The 20,168-nt window shown below is 47.9% G+C and overlaps 2 protein-coding genes across 14 annotated transcripts; one reads left to right on the top strand and one right to left on the bottom strand.

Moving 5' to 3' along the window:
* Window positions 1–13: 13 nt before the first annotated feature.
* On the top strand, window positions 14–12,645 carry GLB1L (galactosidase beta 1 like). Of its 9 annotated transcripts, none has more exons than XM_035305806.3 (17): window positions 14–229; window positions 2,510–2,607; window positions 2,814–2,980; window positions 3,225–3,375; window positions 3,558–3,618; window positions 9,015–9,109; window positions 9,206–9,380; window positions 9,468–9,526; window positions 9,618–9,739; window positions 9,849–9,889; window positions 10,087–10,205; window positions 10,503–10,577; window positions 10,698–10,787; window positions 10,918–11,031; window positions 11,313–11,444; window positions 11,543–11,758; window positions 11,924–12,645. In XM_035305806.3, exons 2-17 carry the CDS (start codon window positions 2,539–2,541, stop codon window positions 12,191–12,193), a joined length of 1,956 nt encoding a protein of 651 aa, XP_035161697.1. In that variant the 5' UTR covers window positions 14–229; window positions 2,510–2,538; the 3' UTR covers window positions 12,194–12,645. The 9 variants fall into 9 exon arrangements, with proteins under 9 accessions (XP_035161697.1, XP_035161696.1, XP_035161695.1 ...); XM_035305805.3 differs by having other exon boundaries at window positions 2,481–2,607; XM_035305804.3 differs by having other exon boundaries at window positions 2,469–2,607.
* On the bottom strand, window positions 12,592–20,012 carry ANKZF1 (ankyrin repeat and zinc finger peptidyl tRNA hydrolase 1). 5 transcript variants are annotated; one of them, XR_013519109.1, is made up of 14 exons: window positions 19,947–20,012; window positions 19,431–19,608; window positions 17,894–18,006; window positions 17,431–17,533; window positions 17,111–17,304; window positions 16,615–16,727; window positions 16,373–16,520; window positions 15,868–16,096; window positions 15,527–15,679; window positions 14,215–14,698; window positions 13,988–14,053; window positions 13,344–13,511; window positions 13,124–13,209; window positions 12,592–12,923 (listed from the first exon to the last, which is right to left on the bottom strand). XR_013519109.1 is itself a non-coding variant. In XM_002749810.3 (14 exons), exons 2-14 carry the CDS (start codon window positions 19,576–19,578, stop codon window positions 12,800–12,802), a joined length of 2,175 nt encoding a protein of 724 aa, XP_002749856.1. In that variant the 5' UTR covers window positions 19,579–19,608; window positions 19,947–20,012; the 3' UTR covers window positions 12,592–12,799. The 5 variants fall into 5 exon arrangements, 3 of the variants coding, with proteins under 3 accessions (XP_002749856.1, XP_035161694.1, XP_008997785.1); XR_013519110.1 differs by having other exon boundaries at window positions 15,527–15,676; XM_002749810.3 differs by having other exon boundaries at window positions 13,942–14,053.
* Between the last annotated feature and the right edge of the window lie 156 nt (window positions 20,013–20,168).

Below are 20,168 nucleotides of genomic sequence, written 5' to 3'. Positions count from 1 at the left end.
CGCAACGGCCGGCGATATCTTAGCAACCGCTAGGCAGTCGGAGGATGTGAGGGCGGCGAGCTGAGAGGCCCGGAGCGGGCTAGGCCTGGCGGGGGACGGGTCGCAGGACTCTTGTGAGGGTTCTCTACTTGGCCTTCAGTAGGGGTCAAGACGCAGACACCTGCGCCAAAGGGGAACAAAGCCGGGCTTGGCCCGAGGCCCCCAGGATCTCCATCTCCTAATGTTGGAGGTAGGAGGCTTCATACCTCCGGCACTCCGGGGCAGAACGCCGCCGACTACACTGCAGCCTGGAGGGGGATCCAGGGAGGGGCGGGTCTGGTGGTCTGGATTGCTGATCCCGTACAACTTCCGGGCTCTGGGCTGTATCGCACTACCCTTAGTCTCAGTGATTCAGAGCTCAGGCTTGTGAACCAGACTTTCAGTTTCTAAATTGAATGTTAATAGCATACTAGCTGTGTAAACTCGCGCAAGTTTCTTAACTTCTTGGATCATTAATTTTGGTACCTGAAAAAAGGTATTAGTACCTAAGGTTAAGTAGCTTAACCGTGAGGCGGGACTGACTAGTTGAAATGCCAGCTCTATTAACATAGTTGCCTGACCTTGGACAGGCTACTTAATGTTTCCGTCCTTTCCTCTCCTCCTCTGTGAAATGGAAATGATATTATCTACCTCGTGGACTTGTTTGAAGATTAGATGAGATATACAGTGTTTAATACAATATCTGACACATAGCCTTCAGTACGTGTCAACAGTAATTATTATTACCCTGATCTTCACATCCCATGCTTGAAACTGTAAAAGCAAAAGGAACGGAAATTCACAAATTTCCAAGCCTTGGCACAAAGCAATTGTCCTTGACATCTGTTGCCGAGGCAGGCAGGGGTAAGCTGGAGAAGGGTGCACTTCCAATGAAGGTGGAATGGCCAGGAGGGAATGGCTGTTTTGCTGAAACAGGGGTCTCAGGAAAAAGGTCCTTCTATGACCTGGTTGCCCCCTTCCACACCCCGGATCACGCTGAAGATTTTCCAGTGGTTTCCCTTGGTTCTGAACATGTTTTAGCTCTTTGGTTCTGACATTCATTCATCTAGATTTAACCTGCTGTGTGCCGGGCCCTGTGCTAGAAGCTGAGGATTTGAGATAAAAAGGGCACTCCCTGTCCTCAGGGAGCCCAGTCAAGTCAAGCCATGCTTCTCAATTTTGAAGGTGCCTAAGATCACCTGGGAATCTTGTTAAAATACAAATTTGATTCTATAGGTCTGAGGTAGGATCTGAGATTTTGCATTTCTTTTTTCTTTTTTTTTTTTTTTTTTTTGAGACAGTGTCTCTTCTCTCTGTTGCCCAGGCTGGAGTGCAGTGGCAGGATAGCTCACTGCAGCCTCCGCCTTCCGGGTTCCAGCAGTTCTCCTGCCCAGCTACGCTAGTATCTGAGATTACAGGCTTACGCCACCAGTCCCGACTAATTTTTGTATTTTCAGTAGAGACAGGTTTCACCATATTGGCCAGACTGATCTCAAACTCTTGACTTCAGGTGATCCACCTGCCTCAGCCTCCCAAACTACTGGGATTACAGACGTGAGCCACCGCACTTGGCCAGATTCTGTATTTCTTCTTTTTTTTTTTTGGTTTTGTGTGTGTGTGTGTGTGTGTGTGTGTGTGTGTGTGGTTGTTTTTGAAACATTGTTTCACTCTTGTTGCCCAGACTGCAGTGCAATGGCCTGATCTAGGCTCACAGCAACCTTCACCTCCTGGGTTCAAACAATTCTCCTGCCTCAGCCTCCTGAACAGCTGGAATTACAGGTGCCCACCACCATGCCCAGCTAATTTTTGTATTTTTAGTAGAGACGGGGTTTCGCCATGTTGGCCAGGCTGGTTTCAAACTCCTGATCTCAGGTGATCCACGAGCTTTGGCCTTCCAAAGTGCCGGGATTACAGGTGTGAGCCACCATGCCCGGCCCAGATTCTGCATTTCTTTTTTTTCTTTTCTTTTTTTTTTTTTTTGAGACGGAGTTTCGTTCTTCTTACCCAGGCTGGAGTTCAATGGCGCGATCTCGGCTCACCGCAACCTCCGCCTCCTGGGTTCAGGCAATTCTTCTGCCTCAGCCTCCTAAGTAGCTGGGATTACAGGCACAGGCCATCATGCCCAGCTAATTGTTTTGTATTTTTAGTAGAGGCGGGGTTTCACCATGTTGACCAGGATGGTCTCGATCTCCTGACCTCGTGATCCACCCGTCTCGGGCTCCCAAAGTGCTGGGATTACAGGCATGAGCCACCGCGCCCGGCCCCAGATTCTGCATTTCTAACAATGCTCCCAGGTGACGCTGATGAAGCTGATTGGTTAACTGTACTTTAGCATGATAAAGAGGATTTTACAAACTAGTAGAGTAGGGGGTGGCTGCAGGCTGGAGAGGAGGAAGTCCAGGCTAACTGCCTGGCAACTTGAGGTGGTCTCCGCCCCCTTGCTTGCTGAGGTTCCCTCCCAGGAATCTGACACGTGACAGTCTGTCTGCAGTCTCCGACTAGAGGAGCCTTGTAAGCGCCATGGCTCCCAAGAAGCCATCCTGCCTTCACTCCCTGTTGCTGCCGCTTCTGACGCTACTGCTGCCTCAGGTAAGAAGATGAGGCAGTTGAACCAGTTGACGGGGTGGAGGGCGGGGGGTGCGGTGACGCAGGACCAGATCCAGCGGATAAGAGAAAGTCAAAAGTAACAACGAAGCCACCCTCGGGGCTACTTCCATCTCCTCCGCTTTGGGCAGGCGCTGACCCTCGACCCTCCCTCCAGGCATCTGCTGAGCAGTATCTCTTTCTCTTTGTAGGCAGACACTCGGTCGTTCGTAGTGGATCGGGATCATGACAGGTTTCTCCTAGACGGGGCCCCGTTCCGCTATGTATCTGGCAGCCTGCATTATTTTCGGGTACCGCGAGTGCTTTGGGCCGACCGGCTTTTAAAGATGCGATGGAGCGGCCTCAACGCCATACAGTTGTAAGAAGTGTTGGCAAGAGCCGCGAAGGGGTGGGGTCTACCACCCACTAAGAAAGGAGGTCGGGACGGGAAGACTGGCATGTTTGAACAGGGCTTAGCACTCCAGGACTCCTAGGCCAAGGGTGGGAAAGGACAGGGCAGGACCTCCTTCCAGCCGCTTCCTGGAGATGCCCTGCAAGGCCTGAGCCCGTAGGCCTCCTGGTGTCTCTCCACCTTGGGCTCTGTTAACCTCTTCCTTTCTCAGTTATGTGCCCTGGAACTACCATGAGCCACAGCCTGGGGTCTATAACTTTAATGGCAGCCGGGACCTCATTGCCTTTCTGAATGAGGCAGCTCTAGCGAACCTGTTGGTCATACTGAGACCAGGACCTTACATCTGTGCAGAGTGGGAGATGGTGAGTTAGCTGGAGAAGGGATAGAAGCAGCGTTATCCTTGTGTGGTTCCTAGACCACTCCCATCTGCCCACCCTCTAGGGCCATCTCCAGCACTATACTCAATTCCTTCCCTTCCTTCCTTCGCCACCACACCCCAAAACAAAACCTACATGCTTCTTTGTCATCTTTTTGTTTGTCTCAGGGGGGTCTCCCATCCTGGTTGCTTCGAAAACCTGAAATTCATCTAAGAACCTCAGATCCAGGTGAGTTGAGACAAAAGATTTAACACAGAAGCAAGTAAAATGGGCTATTTGGGTGCCAAAAGCAGAAGAGACTATTCCCAAATTGGAGTTCATCATTCATATACCAACTGTTTCCTTCATGCCTCGCAGGATACTAGAAACTGGGGGACCAGACAGACCCCATCCTTGTGCAGTAGAGCTTATAATATAGTGGAAGAAACTATTTTTTTTTTTTTTAAATGGCCAGGCGCAGTGGCTCACCCCTGTAATCCCAGCACTTTGGGAGGGCAAGGCAGGTGGATCACGAGGTCAAGAGATGGAGACCATCCTGGCCAACATGGTGAAACCCCATCCGTACTAAAAATACAAAAATTAGTTGGGCATGGTGGTGCATGCTTATAGTCCCAGCTACTTGGGAGGATGAAGCAGAATTGCTTGAACCTGGGAGGTGAAGGTTGCAGACAGCCAAGATCATGCCACTGCAGTCCAGCCTGGTGACAGCGAGACTCATCTCAAAAAAAAAACCTATTATTGCAGGCTGTAAAAATGCTATGCAAGAAAGTAAACAAGGAGTTGAGATATGAATGCCAGTGGGCCTCTTTTAGGTAGGGTGGTCAGAAAAGCCTTCTCTGAGAAGGTAGCATTTCAGTTGACTTCTAGGGAAGGGAAACACTGGCATTATGAAGAGTGAGGCAAGAATATTCCAGGTAGAAGGGATGATAGAGGTCCCCCGAGATGGGAAAGAACATGGCATGATTGAGGAACTGAAAATGGACCAGCATGGTGGGAGCATAGTGGGTAGGGAGACAACAGTGTAACATGAAATCGAAGATGAGATGGAGGCGGTCGATGCAGGACCTTGGGCGCCACTGTAAACAACTTGCATTTTATCCCCAGTACAGCAGAAAAGCATTGAAAAAATTTAACCAGAGATGTGACATGATGTTTTAAAATATTTCAGCCTGGATGTGGGAAATGTATTCGGGGGCAAGGGCAGGGGTGGAGAAACTAATTGGGAACTATCACTTTAGCTAAGGGCAGAGATGATGGTGCCTAGACTAAGGCAATGGCAGTAGAAACAGAAGGAAGAAGGCAGACCTGAGAGATGGTTTGGAGATAAAAATCGCCAGGACTTGTTGACAGATTTTGATTGGAAGGGAGAGGATGAGGTGGTATAGGTATGATTGGGAAAGAAAGGCATCAAGGCAAGGGGTGGCAGATGAACAACTTTAGGGGCAAACAATAGTTTTGTCCTGGTCATGTTAAATTTTCATGTCCCACTCAAGTGACGATATTAAGTAAGCAATGTATGAATATGGAGCTTAGTGGAGTGGTCTGAGCTAGACATGAATTTGGATGTCATCCGTCTAAAGATGGCATTTAAATCCATGGGTACTGAGACAACACCTGGGGAAATAATATAGAGAAAGAAGAAAGGAGAACTCAAGATTAAGCTCTGAGGATGCCCAATATTTCAAGTTTAGATTTCACTTCAGGTGCAGATATCAAGGGGAAAATTTTATCTGATTTATAACTTTTTAAAATACTGCCCTGGAAAAATGCCTTATATCTGTGGGGCTCTATCCAGGTGCTGTTTCACTTCTTCTTAAGAGAGCCGGAGAGCTTTATGTTTCTCGTAGTATCTCCCAAACTCAGCGGACTGAAATACATTTAAAACGATAAAGTATTCATGGTACACCAACATGCAGTCTGTTTTGCTCAAGAAAACCAGTGACCTCTACATTGCTAAATCTATGGTGACCTTTCAGGCCTCATCCTCCTTAACCAATCAGCAGCATTCAACACAGTTAGTCACACTGTCCTTTGAAATACACTCGTCTCTCACCTTCCATGATACCTCACTTATCTGGTCCCTGCCCCTGCCCTCCAGTCTTTCTGACCACTTCTTCATAGTCTCTTACTGGTTTTTCTCTATTTTCCTTTCCAGTCAATGTAAAAAGGTTGTCTTTGGATGCTTCTCTTTTCTATATTCTCATTCCTTAGTGGTCTCATCGCATGATGGAGTTTAAATTCCATTTAATAGCTGATGACCCTGAAATATGTATCTTTAGCCAGGACCTTTCCCTTGTCTTTCAGATACGTATATCCAGCCTGCTTGACTTCTCCATTTGGACAAATGAAAGGCACAGTGACACAACTAAGTTCCTAGCATTGCCACCCAAATCACTTGTTCCCTCCTTCTTCCCCTCTCAGCTAATGACAACTCCATTTTCCAAAGGGGCAAGCTAAGCACTATGTATAATCTTTCACACCTATCTTTACAATCTCTGGGGACCTTAGCATATATCATCCCTTCTACCAAGATGTTCTTGCCCTGCTCTTCACATGACCCTTTTCAGAGAAGCCTTTACTGACCACCCTACCCCACATTCAATCTGGCAGAAAATCTTATCACCTGAGGTTAGGAGTTCAAGATCACCCTGGCCAACATGGCAAAAACCCGTCTCTACTAAAAATAGAAAAAAATTAGCTGGGTGAGGCGGTGAGTTCCTGTAATCCCAGCTACTTGGGAGGCTGAGACAGGAGAATCACTTGAACCCGGGAGGCAGAGGTTGCAGTGAGCCAAGATTGTGCAGCTGCACTCCAGCCTAGACGACAGATCAATGAGACCTTATCTCGAAAAAAAAGAAATTCCTATCAGCTTTTCTTCACAAACATTAAATTTGAGTACTTCTTATCACCCCCATTGCCTCCACTCTGGTCCAAACCATCTCTCAGCTGGCTTATTTTATAGCTTCCTGACTGGTTTCCCTCATTTGCCCTCTGCCCCGTATAGTCTTGTCTCAATACAGCAGTGTGATCCTGTTGAAATAAGTTTAAAGATACATCCCAGATCTTGTCATTTCTCTGCTTAAACCTATCCAGTAGGTTCTCATCTCATTCACAATATGAACCATAGATTCCTTAAAGTGGTAGGTCCTACATAATTGGCCCCAGTCACCTACTAGGCATTATTGCTCTTCTCCCCCATGTTCACTTTGCTCCAGCCACAGTGGCCTCATTGCTGTTCTTCAAACCCACCAGGCCTTTGGCTTTGCAGCCTTTTCATGTGGTGTTCCTTCATCACAAGCTTCCTGAGGAAGTCACCTTGGTGAGGCCTTCCTGGTCTCTCTCTCACATATATATACTTTTTTTTTTTTTTGAGACAGAGTCTTGCTCTGTCACCGACGCTGGAGTGCAGTCACAAAATCTCGGCTCATTGCAACCTTGACCCCCAGTTTCAAGCAATTCTCCTGCTTCAGCCTCCTGAGTAGCTGGGATTACAGGCGCTCACCACCTCGCCCTGCTAATTTTTTTGTATTTTTAGTAGAGACAGGGTTTTGCCATGTTGGCCAGGCAGGTCTCGAACTCCTGACCTCAGGTCATCTACCCACCTCGGACTCTGAAAGTGCTGGGATTACAAGTGTGAGCCACTGCACCTGGGCTTTCTCTCTGTTCCCCATATACCACCTCCCCCCCCCACCGCCTCCCCCCACCATGATACAGAGTTTCACACTTGTTGCCCAGGCTGGAGTGCAGTGGCATGGTCTTGGCTCACTGCAACCTCCGCCTCTTGGGTTCAAGTGATTCTCTTGCCTCAGCCTCCTGAGTAGCTGGGATTACAGGTGCCTGCCACCATGCCCGGCTAATTTTTTTTTATTTTTAGTAGAGACAGGGTTTCACCATATTGGCCAAGCTGGTCTCAAACTCTTGACCTCAGGTGATCCACCCACCTCAACCTCCTAAAGTGCTGGGATTACATGCATGAGCCACCATGCCCAGTCATACCACCATTTTTTTTTTTTTTTTTTTTGATGGAGTCTTGCTCTGTTGCCCAGGCTGGAGTACAATGGCACAATGTCAGCGCACTATAACCTCCACCTCCCAGGTTCAAGCAATTCTCCTGCCTCAGCCTCCCAAGTAGCTGGAATTACAAGCATGTGCCACCACACCCGGCTAATTTTGTATTTTTAGTGGAGACGGGGTTTCTCCAGGTTGGTCAGGCTGGTCTCAAACTCCCGACCTCAGGTGATCCACCTGCTTCGGCCTCCCAAAGTGCTGGAATCACAGGCGTGAGCTACCACGTCTGACCCATAACACCATTTTTTATCCTCCTTCCCTGCTAGTAAATACAGTATTTTATGTTTTATTATTTTATTTTTTTGAAATGGAGTCTTGCTCTGTTACCCAGGTTAGAGTACAGTGACGTTATCTCAGCTCATTCCACCCTCCGCCTCCCAGATTTAAGCAATTCTCTTGTCTCAGCCTCCTGATGGCTGGGACTACAGGTGCATGCCACCATGCCCAGCTAATTTTTATATTTTTAGTAGAGACGGGGTTTTGTCATTTTGGCCAGGCTGGTCTCAAACTCCTGACCTTAGGTGATCTGCCTGACCCAGCCTCCCAAAGTACTAGGATTCCAGGTATGAACCACCATGCCCAGCCATGTTTTATATTTTTAAGAGAGGGTTTCATCTTGTTGCCCTGCTGGTCTCAAACTCCTGGGCTCAAGTGATCTGCCTGCCTCAGAGTCCCGGAGTGCTAGGATTGCAGGTGTGAGCCACTGCACTCAGCCAGGAATACAATATTTTAAATAATTATGTGCATGAAATGAAGTTTGTGTACATTGGACCGTCAGAAGGCAAAGGGTCAGATGCGGAATTTTCCATTTGTAGCATCATGTAGATGCTCAAAAATTTCAAATTTTGGTGCATTTCAAATTTCAGATTAAGGATGCTCAACCCATATAATAATGTTTCAATTGCTTATTTAAATCACCTGCATTGTCAGTTACATCAGAGCAGGTCAGATATTCTACATTTCTGTGAATTCCCATGCTACTTCATAGCAATCTCAGGTATAAGTTGATTATATACTCTAGGCTATATATTTAACATTTTCTTATATTTATTATTTTTGTGTAGATACCATTAAATTCACATAAACATCTTATATTTGTTCTTAAGAAACACTAGGGCTGGGCACAGTGGCTTAGTCCTGTAATCCTGGCACTTTGGGAAGCCAAGGCAGGCAGATCGCCTGAGGTTGGGAGTTCAATACCAGCCTGACCAACATGGAGAAACCCCGTCTCTACTAAAAATATAAAATCATCCGGGCATGGTGACACATGCCTGTAATCCTAGCTACTTGGGAGGCTGAGGCAAGAGAATCGCTTGAACCCCGGTGGTGGAGGTTGCAGTGAGCCGAGATCACACCACTGCACTCTAAAAAAAAAAAAAAAAGAAAGAAAGAAAAGAAACACTACTTTAAGGTTTCCTATGTTCAAATTTCATTGACATGTAAATTTACAAGGTGCTTAGGGTTGGGAATTTTTTGATGAGTCATTGCTTCCTATATTTAGTGGTGAGCAAGTGTAATGGTAGCCCCTAACAAAGAAGCTCTGCTCCTTCCTTTAGACTTCCTTGCCGCGGTGGACTCCTGGTTCAAGGTTTTGCTGCCTAAGATATATCCATGGCTTTACCACAATGGTGGTAACATCATTAGCATTCAGGTACAAGGGGGATATGACTGGGGCAGGGGAAGGAGGTGCAAGGGGTTCTTTATCTCCACCCCACAGCTGGGCTCCACTTTCCCTTCCCTCTGGCAGGTAGAGAATGAATATGGTAGCTACGGAGCCTGTGACTCCAGCTACATGAGGCACTTGGCTGGGCTCTTCCGTGCACTACTAGGAGAAAAGATCTTGCTCTTCACTACAGATGGGCCTGAAGGACTCCAGTGTGGCTCCCTCCAGGGACTCTATACCACTGTAGATTTTGGCCCAGGTCTCCAAGCAAGGGCCGGGAGTGGAGTCTGGGGAAGGGACACCTCTTCCACAATATTTGTTTTTTTCTTTTCTCTTTTTTCCGCAGCTGACAACATGACCAAAATCTTTACCCTGCTTCGGAAGTATGAACCCCATGGGCCATTGGTGAGGGACCAGAGAAGAATCAGAATCAGGGATGGGAATGGGTCCAGCTCAGTTCCATCTCACTCACAGCTCCTTTCATTTCACACTGTAGGTAATCTCTGAGTACTACACAGGCTGGCTGGATTACTGGGGCCAGAATCACTCCACATGGTCTGTGTCAGCTGTAACCAAAGGACTAGAGAACATGCTTGAGTTGGGAGCCAGTGTGAACATGTAACTAAAGACACCGAGGCCAATATAACTCTGTAGCTGGGAGTTGGGGATGAAAGTTAAGATTCAGTGAGTCAGCTTTTATCTTTTTCCCCACCCTCCCTCACTTCAGGTACATGTTCCATGGAGGTACCAACTTTGGATATTGGAATGGTGAGTCCAAATGGTCCCTGGGAGAGAAGCAGGGAGGTAACAGAGAATTAGAATCTAAGGGCTAGGTGGTTTCGCATGTCTAGAAGCTGAATATGGCCACCACTGTCCCCTCTAATGGCAAAATTCCTCTGTATGAAGCATGCTTAGTAGTGCCTGTCATCTGAAATAGATGTTGAATTAAATTGACTCAACTTCAGGTGCTGATAAGAAGGGACGCTTCCTTCCAATAACTACTAGCTATGACTATGATGCACCTATATCTGAAGCAGGAGACCCTACACCTAAGCTTTTTGCTCTTCGAAATGTCATCAGCAAGGTACCCTACCACTTCGTTAAGCTCCAAAGGCTTTTATTAATTTGGGGGGAGTGCCCACATTATAAAGGGATCCCATCAACTGGTGGTTATTGCCTGGGGCACAGCTCAGCATCTCACTGAGGCATTTCCCCATTCACCCAAATGGGACCATGTGCAAAGAAACACGAGTGTGCAAAATAGAGCTTTCATGACCCCTGAAGCCCTTCCCTGGGCCCCAGGTTAAGAACTCCCTAGAGTCTCATAATAGGTATTCTTGTCTGTGGTTTTCCTATGGCTTCTGAGAGAATTTGGGCTCAGTTCCAGGAAGTTCCTTTGGGACCTTTACCTCCCCCCAGCCCCAAGATGATGCTTGGACCTTTGACTCTCCACCTGGTAAGTTCCTCCGCATCTTTTCTCTGATACCACACCTTTGTTTTCTGAATAGCCTATTCTTTCTTGTCTTCTATCCAGAAACTTCCCTTATACTCTGATTCTTCTCCCTTATTCTAATAGGTTGGGCATTTGCTGGCTTTCCTAGACTTGTTATGCCCCCATGGTCCCATTAATTCAATCTTGCCAATGACCTTTGAGGCCGTCAAGCAGGTAAGACATAAACCCACATCTGGTGGAGATGACAACCTCCCTGAGCAACTACAGCCAAAAGTTCCTTGGCTATAACCACAGGGTTCTTTTGTATCTCTGTTTGTCTGAAGTACTCATTCTCCACACCCAGGACCATGGCTTCATGTTGTACCGAACCTATCTGACCCATACCATTTTTGAGCCAACACCATTCTGGGTGCCAAATAATGGAGTCCATGACCGTGCCTATGTGATGGTGGATGGGGTGAGAACCTAATTCCAGGCTGTGAGCCCTAGTTTCCTCTCTTCCCCAGGAAGTGTTAGCTTTAAGTTCTCCATATTTACCCTTTCCCACCTGCCTGCTCAGATTTGCAGAGGGTTCCAAAGATACGCTGGGATGAGGAAGAGTTTGATAAAGGATAGAGTTCTAGAATAGGGAGAGCTACATTCTCTCTGTCCTCCAAATAAGTGTCCTAATGTGGTCTCCTATGCAGTGGCTAAGAGCTAGATACTGAACCTTGCACCTATCCTATCTCCTATCCACAGGTGTTCCAGGGTGTTTTGGAGCGAAATATGAGAGATAAACTATTTTTGATGGGGAAACTGGGGTCCAAACTGGATATCTTGCTGGAGAACATGGGGAGGCTGAGTTTTGGGTCTAACAGCAGTGACTTCAAGGTGAGCTAGCTTTACCTAGTTAAATCCCAGGACTTGATTAAGGATAGCTTGGCCCCAGAGCTTAGTGAATGATGACTTTTCATTTGCCTTCCCTACAGGGCCTGTTGGAGCCACCAATTCTGGGACACACAATCCTTACCCAGTGGATGATGTTCCCTCTGAAAATTGATAACCTTGTAAAGTGGTGGTTTCCCCTCCAGTTGCTGAAAAGGCCACATCCTCAAGCTCCTTCTGGCCCCACATTCTACTCTAAAACATTTCCAATTGTAGGCTCAGTTGGGGACACATTTCTGTATCTACCTGGATGGACCAAGGTAATTGCTAATGGTGGTGGTTTGGGTAGCAGGGAGGCAAAAGAGAAAAATCACAGAAGGAGGGGAACAGATAGTATCCTTTGATTAGAAACCCACAAGGATATGATTCTACCCCCGAAGAGCTGACCCTTTCTTTTCCCCTCTTTCCTGCTCCCTATTCCCCAGGGCCAAGTCTGGATCAATGGGTTTAACTTGGGCCGGTACTGGACAACGCGGGGCCCACAACAGACTCTCTACGTGCCAAGATTCCTGCTGTTTCCTAAGGGAGCCCTCAACAGAATCACATTGCTGGAACTAGAAAATGTGCCTCTCCAGCCCCAAGTCCAATTTTTGGATAAGCCTATCCTCAACAGCACCTTGCATGGGCTACGTATCAATTCCCTCTCAGCGGATACACTGAGTGCCTCTGAACCAATGGAGTTAAGTGGACACTGAAAGAAAGGCTCACGCCTGTAATCCCAGCACTTTGGGAGGCTGAGGTGGGTGGATCACCAGAGGTCAGGAGTTCGAGACCAGCCTGCCCAACATGGTGAAACCCCATCTCTACTAAAAATACAAAAATCAGCCAGACGTGGTGGTGGGCACCTGTAATCCTAGCTACTCGGGAGGCTGAGGCAGGAGAATTGCTTGAACCCAGGAGGCAGAGGTGCAGTGAGTGGAGATCATGCCACTGCACTCCAGCCTAGGTGACAGAACAAGACTTCATCTCAAAAAAAAGAAAGGTAAATCCCTTGGACCCGGGACATGCAGTGGGCAGGATCCCTTGGTGCTGGCCACGGTGACCATAAGGAACTAAAGGTCACCATACCTCTGAATGTAAGCACAAGTACACATTCCTTGCCAAATTTTATTGTGATTAAAGTTCCAGAGACAGTACCAGTTCCACATACCTCTGTGGCCCTGTCTTTGCCCTGGTTCCCAAGTGTCCTTCACCTCCATCTTCCAAATAATCTCTGGTTTCATGGGGAAGAAAAAACCTAGAGCTGCTGTGAATATGCCCTCTCAGGGCCCTGAGTTGGCCCCAGGTAGAGCTGTAAGAGATCAAGAAGAGGGCCTCCCTGCCTGACAGCGATGATCCTGGAGGCAATGTGTGGAGCAGAAAGAGAAGTCGAAGTAGTGAAAGGGAGTGAGGCCTTGGAGGGATGCCCCACAACTCCAGCAGCGTCTGAACAAGAGGAAGAAACATGGGTGGACAGGTACCCCAGAAACTTTGCAATACAAGCTCTCCCCATCCCTCCTCCTGCCAGAACATCTCAAATCCCCTCAACAGCCCTTCTGAATACTGTGCAGGCACTCAGTTCACTTGTCCCCAGTGGTCCCTGCAACATTACGGCCCACCCATTCCTTCAAACCCCTGCCCCATACCGAGCATTGACGATTGCAGAGTCAGGGATTGAAGGGGTAGGGGCTCCCAACTGAGCAGCGAGTCGGCGCTCTGCGGCTAGAGCTCTCTGAGGGAGAGAAGTGTGTTAAGGAAAAGCCCCCAGTGGTGAGTAGGGCACCCAAGAGGTGACATCTGCACAATGGGGAAGGGATTAGACCTCTAAGGAAGGCTTGCCGTGGACAAGAGAACCTCCAGCCTCACCTTCTCTCGGTCACTGAGGGCGGTAAATCGCCGCTGCTCTTCTCGTTCCCGCTCCTCCTGCTCCTGCTGCCTCCGCTGCTGTTCCTCCCGTTGCCGCCGGGCTGCCTTCTGCTCCCTTTTCCGTGTAGCCTGCCGTGCCTCCATTTCTGGTGTCAATGGTCCTGGCACCTGGAGGATTTCAGATACAAGAACCTATAAGCTATCCTTGGTAGGCTGGGTGCGGTGGCTCACACCTATAATCCCAGCACTTTGGGAGGCCAAGGCGGGTGGATCACGAGGTCAACAGATCGAGACCATCCTGGTCAACACGGTGAAACCCCATCTCTACTAAAAATATAAAAATTAGCTGGGCATGGTGGTGCATGCCTGTAGTCCCAGCTACTTGGGAGGCTGAGGCACGAGAATTGCTTGAACCCAGGACGCGGAGGTTGCGGTGAGCCGAGATCGCGCCATTGCACTCCAGCCTGGGTAACAACAGCGAAACTCCATCTCAAAAAAAAAAAAAAGCTATCCTTGATAAAACTGCAAGAAGTAGAAAGGATCTAGCCAGGATCTGTGAGGCCTTCCCACTCTGTTTCTCCTCCTTATTCCAGCTGACCTGAGCTTTGTTGTAATCATAGGCATCTGGATTCTTCTCCACGAACCTTCGGAACTCATTACGTGTTGATTTGTCAGCCGCGACGGTATAAGGTGGCCGGGCCCGAGAGTCCCTAGGTGCAGAAACCCCAAAAATGGGTTTAACTTGCCTCCTGTCTTTCCCAGCATCACCCAACCAGACCAAGGGAATATTGTCAAGTAGCCAATGCCAACTTTAACCTCCAAAATATCCCCTCTATACCCAAAATGACTCGGAATAGGGACCCTTACTCACTGCACAGTGGGGTCGGCACCTGCTTCCAGCAGCAGACGAACTACTGAGCCTCTTCCAGCTGCAGCTGCTGCATGCAGGAGAGTAGAGCCACCAGAGCCCAAGGGGGCACTGAGCAGAGACAGAACTCCAGGGTCTCTAGGGCTGGGAGCCAGCTGGAGCTTCAGCACTCCAACATCTCCAGCTCGGCAAGCAGCAAGCAGCATATCCCAGAGCGCTGGCTGACCAGGGGCTTTGGCCTCATTCAGCAAAGGGCCCAAGGGGGCAGCAGCTGCCTGGGATGACTGTGCAGAAGGCTCCTCTTGAGGTTGCTGGAGAAGAGTAATATGTGCCCCAGCCTCCTGGTCCTGGCTTTTCCCCTTCTTATTCCTTTTTCTCCTCCTTCGCTTGGGGAATACTTCAGACTCACAAAGATGCAGAGTCCCCACAGTCAACTCCACTAGCTCCAACTCTACCTGGAAACCATCTTCTCCCTCCGACTCTGAACCTAGGGGAAAATCCCAACATGTGAAATCCATCTAGGGAGTACTCAGAGGGTGGAAGCAGATGCCTCCAATGCATAAGAATGAAAGCCTGAAATGAAATTGTTTTTATGTTGTCACCCAGATAAAGTAGCACATCAAGAGCTGAGTCCATTATATCACATGGAGAAAGCAGGCTCTCAGCCCAGACAAGGACAAGAGTCCTTATGATACTGCACAATAGAGGAAAGCATGGAAGCGCCCTCAACCCAAACCAAAGCATCCAACACAAGATCAACTACATGAGATCCACACAACACATCCACACAACTGCTCCATGCAAAGACTTTTCTAAGCTCTGGGGAAACATCCATAATAAATATTGATAGGGTGCGGCAGCTCACACCTGTAATCCCAGCACTTTGAGAGGCCAAGACAAGTGATCACCTGAGGTCAGGAGTTTGAGACCAACCTGTCCCACATGGCGAAAGCCCGTCTCAACTAAAAATACAAAAATTACTCAGGTGTGGTGGCGGGTACCTGTAATCCTAGCTACTGGGGAGACTGAGGCGGGAGAATAGCTTGAACCCAGGAGGCGGAGGTTGCAGTGAGCCAAGATCATGCCATTGCACCCCAGCCTGGGCAACAGAGCAAGACTCCACCTCAAAAAAAGAAAAAAGAAAGAGATAACAGATTTGGAAAGGTCATTAAACATGTCTCAGTAATTGCTAAGATATAGACACTCTGGGTGTGGGTTTAAATAAGGAAATGGGTCAGTTATGAGAGCAGGGAATTTGCCACTGCATTTCTAGGACAGAAACTCAGATCTGACAGTTGCCAGATAGTAATCAAACCCTGTTTGGGAGATTCCTCATTCTGCCCAAGTGCTTCCTTTTCATCACTGCAGATCTTTATTGCTTCCTCAGTAGGCTTCTTCCTCTCCTCTCTTACTGTTTTCCAGTGTGTCTGAGGTGAATGCAGTCTGACCACTTCCCGAGGGTCTTCTTCTGCCGTAAAACAAAAGATCTTTCTCAACCCTAGCTGAGAAGCTAGTGCAGGTTTCTCTTAATGAAGATGTAGCTGTGCTGCAGTCCAAGGCTTAGAAAATCCTCTGGATATACCAATAAGAATGGAGGCTTAGGCTGGAGAGAACAGGAAGGTCTCTAGGGAACCGGGATCTGGAGCAAAGGCTCACCATAGACATGCAAAGTGGTCAGCTTTTGGAGCACACGCTGTAGCTCTTGAAAGGTGGGTCTGCGGGTGGCGAGAGGTATATCCCAAAGTCGGGGATCCCCCCTTTGCAGGGGTGCCCCCTTGCCTCCAAAGAACAAGGACCGGCCAGAGCGGGGAGCATGCAACAGTATTGTATCAGCCTCCTCCAGCGCCTTAGCCCAGCCTGGCCCTGCCAGCAGGTCACGAACATCCTAGAAAAGAGAGTAACTCAGTCCTGCATACCTTTACTTGCTATTTTTAAATCTCCAACTAAAAAGACGGCCCACAGAAGTGCAAGGAGTGGAAAGAAGAGGATAACACGGAGGAAAAAATGAGAGGACTAAGGCTCCTGGGGAATCCTTAATCTGCCATTGTCTACCTATAAATAAGGAAAATTGGAAGGATATGAGTCAAAAACCTCCCTACTTAACAGTGAGTTGAACTGAGATGCCAAAAAGAATAGATCAGGTCTAAGAGGCTTAACTCACCTTATAGAGTGTGGCTTCATTGTAGCGCCTCAGGTTGGCTCCAGCAGAGCGTGATGCCCCACCCCGGGCATCCCGAAGCCCCTGGGCTGTGCCCCGCTTGGCTCGCACTGTGTATCGGTGAAAGGTTTTGTGTGTCACCACTTCTCTTCTGTAGACAGCACAGACTCAGTACTGGAAACCAGCTGGTGCTCCCTGGCTACCAGGATCCACTCCATCCTTACCCCCATGCAGCACCCTCTCACCCTTGAAATATGGCACCAGCAAAGTGCCCAGCTGCAGCCATGAGCACCACGCAGTCTCTGGGACCTCTATTTTGCAGGTTCTGTAGCAGGAGTTCTGCCTCTTCTGGGGGATCCTTGATGACAGAGAAGCATCAGAAACATATCTGTTGCATTCACTGACAGCAAGAAACCAAGTGCCATTTTTCACAAACATTATCGCATTTAATATGACCACCCTGAGGCTTGTTTCCATTTGACAAACAAGGAAATTTGAGGCTTGGAGAGACAGTCAAGAACCACAATTCTAACCTAAATTGGTTTGTTTCCAAACTTAATTCCATTATACTTAACTTTTCTACAATTCAGGCCAGTTTCAATCCAAGACTGTGTTGTTAAGCATGATACCCACACCCAACAGGAAGGAAGAGAAGCAGTGAGAAATGTACTAGGCTAAGGGAAATCTAGGCTGGGTATACAAAAGGCTGGGGTTAGCCATACAACCTGTACTGTCACTTGCCTGATGAGGGCCTAGGACACAGCGGTAGGCATAAAGAAACTGGCCCTGGGCATTCTGGAAAAGAACCCGATGAGGGTAAAAGCCTTGGGGTCGGTTGGGCTTCTCAAATCTAGCCCTCTCCTGATCCAGCGTCTGTAAGTCCTCCTCACTGGCTGAGTCTGAGTCTTCTGATCCTGAGATGCTGGAAAGATCTCCTGAAGACAGACAATAGGAGATATACAAGTTTGGTAACCCATCTTTGTTTTTTCCTCAAACTCTATAAACTAGTGCCTTCTTATACCTCCATGTCCTAATTCTACATAGGTTGCCCTACCAATCACCTGTGGAGCTCTGCTTTTCAAAGTCCAGGGCAGACAGGAGAGGCTTGTCCTTGAGACGCTGCTTTAGGTTAAACCGATGCCAGTCAAGCTTATAATGTTCCCTCTAGTACAAAGACAAAGAGTGAGATAAAGATGGAAATATGCCCCAGCCTGACCTTGTATACTGGCCACATAGAATTCTAGAAGTACGATCAGGTAACACCAACTGCCTCAGTCAAAGCATGGACCTTTATTGATTGATTGATTGATTGGGACGGGGTTTCACCATGTTGGCCAGGCTGGTCTCGAACTCCTGACCTCAGGTGATCCACCTGCCTCGGCTTCCCAAAGTGCTGGTATTACAGGCGTGAGCCACCACACCCCGCCTGCATTGACCTTTATTAAGACAAATCAAATGTCTACCTCTCCCCACCCACCATTACACTTTTGCTTCTAACATCCAGCTCTGCACCTGACCTGATACCTGTTCTTGGTGGTTCTGGAAGGTCTGGTCACATGTTGAACAAAATAACTTCTCTGAAATATCCATAGGACCCTGGAGTTGCTTTCTTTCTGGGCTTTCTCTCTCCCCTGAGCCTAAATAAGGGAAGAGTCATTGGACGTAGAAAAGGAGCCTAAATCCACAGTGACAAGAATTATATTCAGTATGTGATATACAAAGCAGAGGAGGATACAAAAAAGATGGCATGATACTGCCTTCAAGGAATTTACACTCTAGTAGTCATGAAATAAACAGCACAGCAATCACTTAATGCAGTAAACATGCTTCTGAAAAGATGTATGTAAAATGAGTGTAAATAAAATATTATATTTAAATTAGCCAAACAGATTGTTTAGGCAAATCCTATAGAAAATAATTTTGTTAAGTTTAAAATTATTTTTAACTGTACAAAGACCATTTCTCAAATACTTTTTAAAGTTTACATTTCCAATTAGTGTACAGTTTGTCTAAAGAGAGACACAAGAAAACATGGAGCCAAACTAAAGTTACACAAAACAGGCCCTGCACGGTGGCTCATGCCTGTAATCCCAGCACTTTGGGAGGCTGACGCAGGCAGATCACTTGAGGCCAGGAGTTTGAGACCAGCCTGGCCAACATAATGAAACCCCGTTTCTACTAAAAATACAATAATTAGATGGGTGTGGTGGTGCAGGCCTGTAGTCCCAGCTACTTGGGAGGCTGAGGCAGGAGAATCACTTGAACCTGGGAGGCAGAGGTTGCAGTGAGTGGAGATCACGCCACTGCACTCCAGCCTGGGCAACAGAGCGAGGCTCTGTCTCAAAAAATAAAACTATACAAAACAAATAAATTGTTTTATATTCAGCAAAAAGGAATAATTTGAGTGGTGCCCAGTTAAATCTGGAATATATCTGAGAACTTTAAAAATATATCTAGAGGCCGGGCGCTGTGGCTCACGCCTATAATCCCAGCACTTTGGGAGGCCGAGGCGGGTGATTCACGAGGTCAAGAGATCGAGACCATCCTGGTCAACAAGGTGAAACCCCGTCTCTATTAAAAATACAAAAATTAGCTGGGCATGGTGGTGCGCACCTGTAGTCCCAGCTACTCGGGAGGCTGAGGCAGAATTGCTTGAACCCAGAAGGCAGAGGTTGCGGTGAGCCGAGATCGTGCCATTGCACTCCAGTCTGGGTAACAACAGCAAAACTCCGTCTCAAAAAAAAAAAAAAAAAAAAAAAAAAAATATATATATATATATATATATAGAGAGAGAGAGAGAGAGAGAGAGAGAGAAAGTTTGAAGTGTTTTTGAAGCCAGTGGTGTTAAAGTGAGGAGACATATGCAATAGCAAGACTTCTTTGATAACAAGGGTTGTGCTGGAAATTACCCAGAGATTAAATGAATTTAATCAAGCAGAAAGATAAATAATTTGGCCTCCTAAGCTCGGGAACCAGTAAGAATGTGTTCCGTGAACGGGCAATACACTCTAAGGAGCCCTGCCACATTTCACATAGGTCCACTCCAAATCTTCCCAGATACCTGGACAGGAAGAACGCGGAGCACGAGCCAGAGCCTCACCGGGCGCATGGCTCGCCAGGCTCAGGCCCTGAAGAACCGGAGCATCCGCGCTGAGGTCAAACAGGGAGATGGAAGCAGGAGCCGGGGCTGCATCTGGAGCTGGTGACATGGCTGAGCAGAAATTATTTAGCAGCAGCTCCTGAAGCAGAAAGCGAGTAAGAAACACAGCTTCCCCAAACGAGATCCTACTGCCGCGTCTCCTGCTTGCCTGACTTGGTTTCTCCTGCACCGCAAGGCTTCTCGTCCCTCATCCTGCTACCAGGAGTCAGCTGTGAGATGACTACCTTGACCCCAAGCCGCTTTCTCAAACCCCCGTCCCGGCCCACAAAATAATGAAATACAGGGGAGCATCCAGCTCTCAAATGAATCCAACAGAGTTAAAAATCACTGAGGTTGCCTAGCCGAACTTTCTTCGTTACCCATGCGACCAGCAATGACGGGCCCACAGCAACTCGCCCACGCCCTTAGAAGCCGCACCAAAAGTCCCGGGAGCTGAGCAGCACGCACGTCCACAGGTCGATAGTCGGATTTCTGCAACACAACAGTCCCCGTCACTACGGAGCAGCAAAGAGGACAACCAGTGTCGTCCGCACCTGAGCCCCGCCCCACGTAGAGCACACTATTGGGCCGCTGACGGCCTAAGACCCGCCTCGAGCCCTTATCCCCGCCCCTTAAGCCAAGAATTGGCCGTTGTGTCTC

The sequence above is a fragment of the Callithrix jacchus genome, chromosome 6 (genome assembly GCF_049354715.1).
Source record: "Callithrix jacchus isolate 240 chromosome 6, calJac240_pri, whole genome shotgun sequence".
NCBI classification, from domain to species: Eukaryota; Metazoa; Chordata; class Mammalia; order Primates; family Cebidae; genus Callithrix; species Callithrix jacchus.
Note: the sequence above shows the minus strand (reverse complement) of the source record. Positions and strands in the feature narration are given on the sequence as shown.